Raw genomic sequence first — 13,880 nt, 5'->3', positions numbered from 1 at the left:
CTTGATCATTTTATCTTCTTGTCAGAGATTTACTGTATATAATCATTTCTTCTTTTTTTTAACTTTATAAAAAATTATATTTTATACTGAAGCATAGTTGAATAACAGTGTTATGTTAGTTTCACCAGTACCTCAAAGTGATTCAGTTATACATACTTACACATGTATCCTTTTTCAGATTCTTTTCCCTTTTAGGTTATTACAGAGTATTGAGCAGAGTTCCCTGTGCTATACAGTAGACCCTTGTTGGTTATCAGTTTTAAATAAAGCTGTGTGTCCGTGTCAATCCCGAACTCACAGTCTATTCCCCCCACACTGTATTTAATAATTTCTTATTTTATCCAGCACTAATCTAGTAGGATCAATTGTCAATAAGCCTTTTCTGTAAGGGGCCAAATAGTAACTATTTTAGGCTTTGCAGGCTAGACATTCCCTGTTATAACTTCCCAACCATGCAGTATGTGAATAAACAGGCATTGTTGTGTTTCAATAAAATTTTATTTAAGAAACATAGGCTGCAGGCTGGTTTTGGCCTGTAAGTCATAGTTTTTTCAACTCCTGATCTAGAATATATTGTGTGCTCATTATGTTAATAACATTTGTTAAATATTGCTTACTTTCCTTATTTTGTTATTTCAAAGTTTAAATTAGTTACACTTAATATGATTATAATATTTCTAGTGCTAGTTCCCATCCCAGTGTTATTTTGCATTCTTGCCTCATGCTTTTGTCAAATGAAGTGTTTTTGTTGAGTTTTGTGAAATATTCTTATGGCAGTTTAATTGGAATTTTATTAAACTCACTAATATAGAAAGAAATATCTTTGCTATATTTAAACCTTTCTTTTAAGAATATGAACTATATTTCTTGATCCAAATCTTTCTTTATTCTTCCCAGTAATATTTGGTCATTTTCTTTATATCATGAAGATGTATGTCTTTTGTTAGGTCAATTGGTAGCTTAATGTTTTTCATGCTATTGTTAATTGAACACTTGTTAAAAATTATATTTCTAGTTAGTTATTACTATTACATGAGAATACATTTGACTTTTGTGGATTTATATTTATCTTTTATTTGCCCACTTTCCTGAAGTTTTAATTGTCTATTGTTAATGACTGATTTTCTTTGGATTGAGTTAGTATATAATCAAATTGTCTACATGTAATGATATTCTCATCCCTTCTAGTATATTTCTCCTTTTGCATATTTTTGCATTGGCAAGAATGTCCAGCATGAGAGTGAAAATAAGAGAACAGTCTCATTTTTGCCCCTATTTTTAATAGATTCACCTCTGTTATAAAATATAAGATATTGTATTGGATCTTGATTTTAAGTACTTCTAATTTTATGTTTTAGTGTACCTGTTAGAAATGATTTAACAGACACCATTTCAAATATACATTGATAATACATACTGTGTGAACCCATATATACGAATCAAGAAATTCAAGAACAGGCAAAACTAATCTATGGCGATAAAGTCAGATAGTGGTTATATATGGTGTATATTAACTGGGAAAGAGCATGGGAAAGCATACTAATGTGCTAGAAATGTTCTATACCTCTTCTTAAAAGCATTACTGCTGAAGGCTGTGGCATAGGAAAATTATGTCCTTGCTGCCGTGCTTCAGAATATAATTGATTAGAGGATGCCACCCTGTGAGGAATAACCAAAGAGCAGTGTAGCTTGAAAGTAGGAAAGGACACATTAAGGTTAAGATGGTAAAGAATCTGCCTGCAATGCAGGAGACCTGAATTTGATCCCTGGGTTGAGAAGATCCCCTGGAGAAGGAAATGGCAACCCACTCCAGTGTTCTTGCCCAGAGAACCCTGTGGACAGAGGAACCTGGCGGAGCTGCAGTCCGTGGGGTTGCAAAGAGTCCGACACAACTGAGCAACTAACACTACTACTGACTACATACTGACTGTGAATCCACAATATATCACTACAGTTACAAAATATTTAGTCAAACATATGTACTATTAAGATGGTTAAATATATATATCAAATCATGCAGTGGAATAATGTTAGAAATCTTTATTATAGACTACTGTGGCTAGTTTTGATCCAAAAATCAATAAAGTATGGGAAATTTGCAGAAGGATGAGACAGGAACAGTAAAATCTGAGAAGGAATGTTAGGTCATGTAATGATGCCGTGGACCCTTTGTCCTGCTTTGTCTTAAGGCTGAAGGTCGTAAAGTATTCTCCACTGGGACTTCCTTGGTGGCCTGGTGCTTAAGACTTCACCTTCCAATGTAGGGAGCATAGGTTCAGTCCCTGGTCAAGGAGCTTAAGATCCCACATGCCTTATAGCCAAAAAATCAAAACATAAAATACAGAAGCAATATTGTAAGAAATTCAATAAAGACTTTTTAAATGGTTCACATTAAAAAAATCTTTTAAAAATAAAAAAATACATACCTTCTCCACTAAAAAAAAAAATCAGGGTGGGGAATTCCTTGGTGGTCCAGTGGTTAAGACTGTCTGCTTCCACTGATGGGGGTGAGGATTCAATCCCTGGTTGGGGAACGAAGATCCTGTATGTTGTGCAGCATGGCACACACACACACACACACACACACACACACACACACACACAAGATCCTGTATGTTGTGCAGCATGGCACACACACACACACACACACACACACACACACACACACACATCAAGGCTCTTTGGAGAGATGCCTGATTCTGAGTCTGGGGCAAAAAACTGCCACAAGAGAAGTCTGGGACATCTTTTTATTCCAGATAGTAAAGAAGCTCTCAAAGCCTAACTTTATGTCAAAAGGACTGAAGAGCCAGTCCTGGTATCTGAGTGATCCCCTGGGCCCAGCAAAGAAACCAAGTTTCCAGAGTCTTGAAGGCAAAGGGTAACACCCCAAAATATGGACACATTTTCCACTCTACCTTCATTGGGTGAGCAGCTGCCAAGAACAAAGGCCGCATCTCCTGATAACCTGGCTAACAAATGCAGTATTGCCTCACAAATTGACTGCTTCTCTGAGGTACTGACTGGTGTATTTGGGGAGAAACTTCAAAAACAAGTTGAGGAGCGTCTGTCCTTCTGTGAGACTGGAGAAATTCCACAAAAGAATCTGGGTGTTGTGACGGAGGCAATGGTTCAGGCAGAGGAAGCGGCTACAGAGATTACTAGGAAGCTAGAGAAACAGGAGAAGAAATGCTTGAAGAAGGAAAAGAAAAGGCTGGCTGCAATTGCCTTAGTATCTTCAGAAAATAGTCGTGCCCCAGAGGAGTATGAGGAGACAAGTGAAAGACCCAAAAAGAAGAAAAAACAAAAGCCCCAGGAGGCTTCCTTGGTGGCTCAGATGTTAAAGAAACTGCTTGCAGTGCAGGAGACCTGGGTTCGATCCCTGGGTTGGGAAGATCCCCTGGAGAAGGGAACGGCTACCCACTCTAATATTCTTGCCTGGAGAATTCCATGGACAGAGGAGCTGGCAGGCTGCAGTCCATGGGATCACACAGAATCAGACACAACTTAGCGACTATCACTAACGCTAACAGGAGGCTCAGGAGGCTCCTCTGGAAAATGGAATGGAAGACCTGTCTTGTCTCTTTTTCCAAACCCAAGGGAAAAAAAATCTTTTTCCAGGGAGTAGCTGGTCAGTAGTGATCTTGAAAAGAGGTGGCACTGGAAGTCTTCCCAAGAGGAAGAAATCTTTCCCCCAAAAGGAACCAGTTAGTGACCCCAAGAGTCAGGAAATAAGAGGGTCCCCAAGAAAAAGAGGAAATTGTCCTCCAAGGAGGAGCCTCTCAGCAGTGGACCTGAAGAGGCTACTGCCAGCAAGAGCAGCGGCTCCAAGAAAAGAAAAATCCAGGGAAATTAGAATAGACATCTCCCTCGTGGGGCATAATGTGTGGAGGTATTTCCCAGCCCATCCTCTAGAGCCCAATAAAAATCAAAACTAAAGAAGCACAAAGGACTGAAGAGTCAAACTGGAAAGGCTTCCTCTGACCAGTTTTGAAATAGTTTGAGAATCAGGAAGGGTGATAATGAGAAATCTATATGCAGGTCAGGAGGCAACAGTTAGAACTGGACATGGAACAACACTGGTTCCAGATAGGAAAAGGAGTACGTCAAGGCTGTATATCGTCCCCCTGCTTATTTAACTTCTATGCAGAGTACATTATGAGAAACACTGGGCTGGAAGAAGCACAAGCTGGAATCAAGATTGCCGGGAGAATTATCAACCTCAGAAATGCAGATGACACCACCCTTATGGCAGAAAGTGAAGAGGAGCTAAAAAGCCTCTTGATGAAAGTGAAAGAGGAGAGTGAAAAAGTTGGCTTAAAGCTCAACATTCAGAAAACTAAGATCACGGCATCTGGTCCCATCACTTCATGGGAAATAGATGGGGAAACAGTGGAAACAGTGTCAGACTTTATTTTTTTGGACTCCAAAATCACTGCAGATGGTGATTGAAGCCATGAAATTAAAAGACGCTTACTCCTTGGAAGAAAAGTTATGACCAACCTAGATGGCATATTCAAAAGCAGAGACATTACTTTGCCGACTAAGGTCTGTCTAGTCAAGGCTATGGTTTTTCCTGTGGTCATGTATGGATGTGAGAGTTGGACTGTGAAGAAGGCTGAGCGCCGAAGAATCGATGCCTTTGAACTGTGGTGTTGGAGAAGACTCCTGAGAGTCCCTTGGACTGCAAGGAGATCCAACCAGTCCATTCTAAAGGAGATCAGTCCTGGGTGTTCTTTGGAAGGACTGATGCTAAAGCTGAAACTCCAGTACTTTGGCCACCTCATGAGAAGAGTTGACTCATTGGAAAAGAGTCTGATGCTGGGAGGGATTGGGGGCAGGAGAAGGGGACGACTGAGGATGAGATGGCTGGATGGCATCACCGACTCGATGGACACGAGTCTGAGTGAACTCCGGGAGTTGGTGATGGACAGGGAGGCCTGGCGTGCTGCGATTCATGGCAAAGAGTTGGACACGACTGAGCAACTGAACTGAACTGAACTGAAGGGTGATAACTATATTGAATTGAAACATACCTAATGTTTAATCCATGAATTTATAATGATACTGAGGAAAAAACTTGACCAATAGAGGTTACCAGAGAATTAACTCATTATTTTGAAAACTAATAAAGGGGAAAAAATCCAACATTTATCCTGTCTTTCCTGTGTGATCTATGCTGCTGGGTAAAAAAACAGTAGATCAGAGTACATTTCTCTTGGTAGAAATAGTCCAGCTAATGAACGAAGAAGGAATGACAGAATTAAAACATCACTATTTTGAGAGGTTGGCTTCTGGAATGGCGAAGTGAGGACCGTGGGATGTGTGTGCAGGTGAAACAATATTGGATGAGCTGACAATTTTTGATAAATGTTGATAATGAGTAATAAGAGTTCATTATACCTTTCTGTCTACTTTCTGGCATTTATTTTGTAACAACTTTATTAAGATATAATTCACATAGTTATTCAGTGTTTATTAATTGGGCTTCCCAGGTGGTGTGAATGGTAAAGAACTCTCCTGCCAATGCAGGAGACATCAGAGACATGAGTTTGATCCCATGGGGAAGATCCCCTGGAGGAGGGCATGGCAACTCACTCCAGTATCTTGCCTGGAGAATCCCATGAACAGAGGAGCTACAAGCCATAGGGTCTAAAGAGTTGGACATGACTGAAGCGACTTGTTGTTTAGTCGCCAAGTCGTGTCTGACTCTGTGACTCTGTGGACTGCAACACACCAGGCTTGGACACAACTGAAACTTCTTAGCATAATTAGTTATTTTACTGAAGGCATTTTAAAGAGGAAGAAAAGGCAAACATCATTTTTTCTTCCAGGGAAGGTGGAGCAAAATCGATACTGTAATCATCTTCATCAAGCTCAACACATGAAGATTTCTTCCACTGAACTTGCTTCCAAGTTTTTCCTTTTTTCACTATTATCTAAAGTACTGAACTGAACTGAAAGTACTTGTTAAACATAGTTTATTTTAATAATTAGTGAGTGGACTCTGATATATGTAAAAGTTCATATTTCCATGAATATCACTTGGTATTTTTAGCCCTTCCTCCTAAGCTATATGGCATAAAATAAAAGAAGATCTTTGATAAAGATAAAATGAGAAAGAAGGGTTATAGCTCTTCACTCAAATAAGAATTGATTACTACCCATATATGCTGCTATTCCTTCCTCATTTGGCCCCAGTAATTTTTTTAAAATAAATTTGTTTATATTTAATTGGAAGATAATTGCTTTACAATATGGTGTTGGTTTCTGCCGTACATCAACATGAATCAGCCATAGGTATGTATACATGTGTCCCCTCCCTCTTGAATTTCCCTCCCACCTCTCACCCCAGGCCTCAGTCATTTTTTAAAATTTTTATTTATTTGGCTTCACTGGGTCTTAGTTGTCGCATGGGGGATCTAGTTCCCTGAGCAGGTTTTGAACCCAGGCCCCCTGCATTGGGAGCTCGGAGTCTTAGCCACTGGGTCACCAGGAATGTCTCCAGCCCCCTTAATTTTAAGACGGCTTAACCTACACATTGATGGTTAATGCTTGTGGGGGTGGTGCTCAGTTATGTCCAACTCTTTGTGACCCCGTGGACTGTGGCTTGTCAGGTTCCTCTGTCCATGGGATTTCCCAGGCAAGAATACTGAAGCAGGTTGCCATTTCTTCCTCCGGTAGATCTTCCCAACCTAGGGATCGAACCCTCATCTAAATCTCCTGCATTGACAGTTGGGTTCTTTACCACTAGCACCACCTAGGAAGCCTCTAAGCTACATATTATGCCAGGAATTAGCTCAGCAGTGTCTCAATTTATATGCTTGGTAAAAGTATTCTTTCAGGTTGAGACTAGATGATTCCAAAGCACAGCATCTTGCTGGTCAACCGTTGCTCTCATTGACAGTGCTCATCTTTCTTTTCCCATTTCCCCCTCAGGCAGAGAACTGTTATTCCTTTGTTCTTTGGATTTTCAGTGTGCTTTGATCATTTTCTCACACTTCTCTCCCCATTTGCCTTCCCTCTATTCTTCAGACCTAGGCCAGGTCCCCTTTTTCTGCAAGCCTTTTGCTAATACACCCTTCCCTAATAATATCTTTTGTGCTTTTTTTAGCATTGGGGGAAAACCAGGTCATTTTGCTATTTAAGTGAGCCTTCAGTTAAAGATTATGTATTTCAAATGTCACCTGTTTTAAATGTCAAAACAGTTTTTTGACCAAAAAAAGTCTCATTACTCTGGGCACAGTTGGAACAGTAAATATTGTGATTAATGCAAAGCGTGTAATTCCACTGATATTTTTCTCCTTCATTTTTTAGGATCATGGCTGCTGTTCCTCAAAATAATCTACAGGAACAACTGGAACGTCATTCGGCAAGAAGGCTTAACAATAAATTGAGTCTTTCAAAACCGAAATCTTCGTAAGTACTTTAGTTTGCTTTCATACAGGCACCAACACTCAAGTGAAAAGAAACATCTCTTACAACTCTTTCATTGTAGAGATGAGATAATGAAGCTGAGAGGGTCAGTGGTTTTCCCACTTGCAAAATAATAATAGAGCATGTTTTAGCAACTCCAGGTAAGGAATTGTTCAGCACCTTTGCACAGTTTCTAGCACATGATATTTGCTCAATAAATATTCATTGAGTGAACAAGGAGTCTTGTAAATATGAGCAAATTGGTATTTTTTACTTTTTTTATTTTTTTTGGCAGTGCTGGGTCTTCATTGCTGTGTGGGTTTTTCTCTATTACGATGCATGGGGGCTGCTCTCTGGTTGCAGTACACGGGCTTCTCATTGTGGTGACTGCTCTTGTTGTGGTTCCTGGGCTCTAGAGTACAGAACCAGTAGTTGTGACAGCCGAGCTTAGCTCCTCCCTGGCCTGTGGGATCATCCCAGACCAGGGGTCGAACCTGTGTCTCCTGCATTAGTAGGTGGCTTCTTTACCACTAAGCCAGCGGGGAAGACCCAAATCGGTATTTTTAGCATCTTAATATAATTTTATGTTCTTTTCAAAAACCATTTGTGAGGAAACTCTAGCTCTCCAGTTCTGTTCTTTCTTTCAAGCTGTATTCCAAAGTCCTAACAAGACCTAATGACGTATAGCCCTCATTGTACCCTTAGCAGGTTCTGGGCACATTCTTTGTGCTTGACTTTAAAGTGACCATTGACCTTCATGTCAGTAAATCCAGCAGATGTCCAGGGGCCCTTGCCCCTTTCACTTGGCTTTCAGATTTCAGCATAGCTGGAAGTTTTTAATTCTTTTCCCCATAAAACTTTTATCAGAGTCGCAACGGGTAGTCACGTTTGTGTCTCTTCTCTTCTTTGCTTCTGCTTTCCCCCTCTCTGGAGAGGTTGTTAATTAAGGACTATGAGCCTGAGAGGCAAAGTAATGGGAATGGCCTGGATAGTCTCAAAGCTGAGTGAGGAACTCCTGAATAGCAAGGATCAGAGCATACAAAGCATAATGTAAGTTTCCTTACATATTTAAAGTCAGAGAGGCATATAGATTCTTTGCTCATTTGGGATACAATGAAGGTAAGTCATTATATAAATTAGTAAAAAAAAAAATCAGATATTGTATACTTTCTGGGTTTGTTAAAATTAATCCATCTAATTCAGTTTTTCGATTCTTTTTCAGAGGTTTCACTTTTAAAAAGAAAGTGCCTTCAGCCAACGATGTCTCTGTAACTAGTGTGTCAGTGGCAAAAACACCTGTGTTGAGTGATAAAGATGTTAATATCACTGAGGCCTTCTCCTTCAGTGAACCTTTACCCCATACCACCAATCAGCAGATGAGGATCAATGACTTCGAAAGCGCTCCATCTGGACCGCAAACTAGGAGAGTTGGTTCAAAACCATTATTGCCAAGTTTGTCGCAGGCTCCCCAGGAAGTTTCATGTACAGCCCAGAACACACCGGTTATAAAGCAGTCCCACAATGCTACTTTCAAGAAATTAGAATTTAGTTCCTCATCAGATTCTCTTATTCCCTTCAATGACTGGGATGATATGGATGACTTTGATACTTCTGGAAATTCTAAAGCATTTGTGACACCACGCAAAAACCACTTTGTAAGAGTAAGCACTGCTCAGAAATCAAAAAAGTCTAAGAGGAACTTAGTAAAAGCGCAGCTTAATAAAACAAATATAGGGAAGACTGATTTGGCTCCCTCCTCCTCTGAGAGCAAGCAGGAACATTTGACTGAGAAACAGGAGGATGACTCAGAATCGTTAAGTAGTGATGTGATTTGCATTGATGATGACCCTGATTTCGAAGAGCTGATAAATGAAGATACTCAGGAAAACCACTCGTTAAAAACTCATTTGGGAGCGGAAAGAGGTAAAAATTATTTCATTTCCATAGGTTGATTGTATTAGTTTATTCAAAGCTAGACATTGGAAAGAGTAGCAAATATGATTTAACTTTTGTCATTGGGATATATAGAGGTGCTTATTGAACCATCTGTTGGCCACGTTCTTGCATACTAAGGGAATGAAAGATTTTATTCTGCTGCTGCTGCTAAGTCGCTTTAGTCGTTTCCGACTCTTAGCGACCCCATGGACTGCAGCCCACCAGGCTCCCCTGTCCCGGGGATTCTCCAGGCAAGAACTGGAGTGGGTTGCCATTTCCTTCTCCAATGTATGAAAGTGAAAGTGAAGTCGCTCAGTTGTGTGCGACTCTTAGCGACCCCATGGACCGCAGCCTACCAGGCTCCTCCATCCATGGGATTTTCCAGGCAAGAGTACTGGAGTGGGGTGCCATTGCCTTCTCCGTTATTCTGCTAATACAGTTTTTATATTAGCAAGGATAGTTCTGTGATTTTAAATACGAAGAAATATGTGGAGAATATAATGCTTAATGGAGAAATTACTGTGATATCACATGTGGAATCTAAAAAATAATAAATATACAAAACAGAAGCAGGGACATAGAAAACAAATTTATGGTTACCAAAGGGGAGAGGGAAGTAGGGGGGACAAATTAGGAATATGAAATTAATAGATACAAACTACTATACATAAAATAGATAAGCAATAGGGATTTATTGTATAGCACAGGGAGTTATACCCATTATCTGGTAATGTCCTGTAATAAAATCTGCAAAAAACTGAATCACTTGGCTGTACACCTGAAACTAACCCAATATTGTAAATCAACTATGCTTCAATAAAAAGAAGAGACGATTCCATAGAAGTTCAGGTGGCTTCTTGATGGTGTGCTGAGTAGTTGGTAGTAGAATTGGGATGTAAAACTAAGCCTTTGTGTTATGATTCTTTTATGATTTGCACTGCCTAACATTGATGAGCGATACAAGATAATCATGCTATTCAAGTATTATAAATTACATTCAAATAGTTTTCTGTTTAGGTCTCATAGTTATTAGATGTGTAGAACTTAATAGCTGAGATCAGCCATATGTGGAGGTACCCACCGTATGAAATAATTGTAAATATGAGACTAATATTTTTAAACACCTGAATCCCATCAAGGTTACTGCAGGGTAAGGGGGGACTGAGAAGTGACTGATTATAAGCAAGACTATAGTCTAATCAAATGTGTTACTATTTATGAAGAGAAAATTTGGCAAAAGGTAAACTAGAGAGCAACGATTTGGCACTGTTTTCCCACATAGTTGAGAGAGAGACATTTATTCTGGGAGACTTAAATAACTAAGATGCCTTTGGGATAAGGTAGACATAGTTTATCGGCATCAACAATGGTACTTGTATAACCCTCAGGCTTACTTACTGTACTTTACTCTTATTTAAATATGAATGAAAAATAGAGAAATGAAAGGACTGATACTAAATATGAGTTTCATAACTTAACTGGAGACAGTCATGAAAATCCTTAAGCAAATCATCAGCCTCAATCCAGCTTTTGCTGGACTTAATCCAGTTGATTCAGTCATCTTCCGGAAAGAAACGAGCCAACATTAACATGTGAAAGGAGGGAACTCATACAGCACAGAGTGCTGCTAGTGCTTTATCTTATCCAAAGCACTGCTCTTAAGTGCCCACCCTGTGCTTTCTGGCTTGTTAATATTAAAATAACCTACCCTTACCAACTCTTTTACTTTATTTTTTAAACTTTTTATTTTGTATTGGGGTAGAGCCAATTAACAGTGTTGTGATGGTTTTAGAGGAACAGTGAAGGGACTCAGCGATACACATCCATGTACCCTTTCCCCCCACCAACTCCCCTCCCATCCAGGCTGCCACACCACATTGAGCGGAGTTCCCTGTGCCGCACAGTCGGCTCTTGTTGGTTGGGGGATTTGGGGTGGCATGTACACACTGCTGTGTTTAAAGTGGATAACCATCAATTGTTTTACTTTAGGTAATTGTGAAAAGAAGAAAAACTTGGAAGAAACAGAATTACATTCAGTTGAGAAATCTTCATGTGTTGAGCTCATCGAAGATGATTATGACATAGATTTTGTCCCACCTTCTCCAGAAGGAATGACTTCTACCTCTTCGTCCTCTTTAAAATGCTCTAGGTAAAATAGTTTTATTAATTAATAAACACTGTTTCTGAGATAGCTAAAATAATTTTAGCTGTGTAATGTCACCTCAGAATTGACTAATTTCATGCTCCTGCAGTTTGTTTTGTATTCAAATGAACACATCAAGAAATTCTGATTTATATACATTTTATTTAATTGTTGGCATTCTAAAACTACATAGTCCAATTATCATTAATTACATGGCACCTCCAAATGGTTTTATGTAGTTGGTCTCGATATGTGGAATGTAGCCCTAAAGATACTGATTTCCTAGACCTAAAATGACCCCAAACTAACACCTTTGCAAAGTGACTTTTACTAAGTAAAGTCAAGTCTTTTCTTCTTCTTTAAAAAATTTTTCTTAATCCAAATATTAATAGAATTGACCATTGGTATTTGTTAGTCACTGAATTTTGATAAATTTGTGACATGATTGTGATTAATTGGTGCTGTTACGGGAAAATAGAGAATCCACATAGTTCATTAACAGCTTAAAATACTAATAGTCGTTGTTACCGCCATACTCCAGCCTAAATCCACTCAGTTGAGAGGTCTGATATACTATGCTGCTAACCATATTTTGATGAGAAACAAATCCCTCTAGTACATCACCTGAAGGAAGGAAGGCAGACAGGAAGGAGGTGTTTATCTACATAAGCTGGTTTCTCTGGGTTTTTGTTTCAACAGGTGGGTTGAGACATTTACAGAGGTGGGAGAGGGTGAAGCGTGATTTCTATTTGACAACAAAACAGAAAAACTCCAAAAGTTCCCCTTTTTCATCTCCCCCATAAAAATACAGACAGAGTTGTGGGGAAAAAACTCAGCAAGAGTTCACATAGCATTATTCAACAGCATTCTTATTTCTCAAATGGGCTAAGATCCAGTGTAGGGTTATTTCAAGTGTGTATTGCACAGATAACATTGTAGCCACTCTAACAGGATATTGACTGATAGTCTTATAGTCCAACAAACCAAACATTTTCTCTATCCGCATTGTTTTATTATTTTTATTTTTTTTAATTGCAGTATAGTTGATTTGCGATATTGTATTAGTTTCAGGTGTACAGCATAGTGATTTAGGGTTTGTACTTTTCTTTTTCTGTTTATACTCCATTATAGATTGTTACAAGATATTGAATATAATGCTCTGAGCCATACACTAAATCCTTGTACCTTGTCTATTTTGTATATGAAAGTGAAAGTGTTAGTTGCTCAGCCATGTCCAATTCTTTGAGACCCCACGTACTGTAACTTGCCAGGCTTCTCTGTCCATGGAATTTTCCAGGCAAGAATAGGGGAGTAGATAGCCATTCTCTTCAGGGGATCTTCCCAACCCAGGGATGGAATCGAGGTCTCCTGAGCTGCAGGCAGCTTTTGTATGAGCCGCCAGGGAAGCCCAGTTTGTATTTGCACCGCATACTCCTCCCCTCTCCCTGTCCACATCGTTTTGTTCCTTCTCCATACGTTTGTATGATGTTTACATTGTCGTAATCAACATGTTGCTATTATTTTTCAATCTGCTTTTCTTTTGACATTATTTTTAAAACGTTTTCCATATTGTCACATAGTCATTATTTTTATTCCTCTTAATGGCTACATAATTTATTGAGTTGTCATACCACAATTTAGTATACTTTACCTGGATCTTCAGCAGTTGGAACTGCAACCTTGTATACATATTTGTATATATTATAGAACTAAAAGAGGATTTTCACAAATGCTTTATGTGCAGTACACACTTTGTTATACACATTTTGTTATATTTTATTACATTTTAAAGTGCTGATTGTGACTTCCGAACTTACTTCAGAGATGTAATGGTTAGAAAATATATAACAAAAAGGAGAACATGTTTTTGTATCTCCTGTATTCCTAAACCTCTTTAGCTGGCCCTCAAAATCCTCTCTCTGCAGACCCCAAATTATCTTTACAGCTTTATCTCCAGTTATGTTCTTATGGTAACCCTAAGCTCTATTGCCTAATGAATCTCTATCCTTCATAAGCGTTAGCTTTCTTTGGATTGCCATAGAATCCTCTCTTTAACACTTATTTAATACTAATTTATTTTATTACTTTAAAGTATTTTTTATATCCAGCCAGAATTACCATGTTTATGTGTGTTAATATCAGGGCCAAAAGATGGCAAACTTTGAGGGCCAGCTAGGGCTTCCCAGGTGGATCAGTTGGTAAAGGATTCACCTGCAGTGCAGGAGACGAGGGTTCAATCCCTGGACCGAGAAGGAATGGCACCTGCTCCAGTATTTTTGCCGGGGAAGTTCCCTGGACAGAGGAGCCTGGTGGGCTGCAGTCCATGGAGTCACGAAAGAGTCGGACACGACTTAGCGACTGAACCGCCACCTATGCTTGAGATGCAGAG

At 39.2% G+C, this 13,880-nt stretch overlaps 1 protein-coding gene across 2 annotated transcripts in view; it reads left to right on the top strand.

Moving 5' to 3' along the window:
- The first annotated feature begins 7,318 nt into the window (after positions 1-7,318).
- Positions 7,319-13,880, top strand: part of BLM (BLM RecQ like helicase) — a 63,068-nt gene continuing 56,506 nt past the window's right edge. For both annotated transcript variants that reach the window (XM_068991388.1, XM_068991387.1), the window contains exons 1-3: positions 7,319-7,416; positions 8,636-9,336; positions 11,338-11,497. In XM_068991388.1, the coding sequence (XP_068847489.1) occupies positions 7,319-7,416; positions 8,636-9,336; positions 11,338-11,497 (959 nt within the window). The remainder of the gene's footprint in view (positions 7,417-8,635; positions 9,337-11,337; positions 11,498-13,880) is intronic.

This window comes from Capricornis sumatraensis, chromosome 19 (genome assembly GCF_032405125.1).
Source record: "Capricornis sumatraensis isolate serow.1 chromosome 19, serow.2, whole genome shotgun sequence".
Classification (NCBI taxonomy): domain Eukaryota; kingdom Metazoa; phylum Chordata; class Mammalia; order Artiodactyla; family Bovidae; genus Capricornis; species Capricornis sumatraensis.
This window is presented reverse-complemented; position numbering and strand designations above follow the sequence as displayed.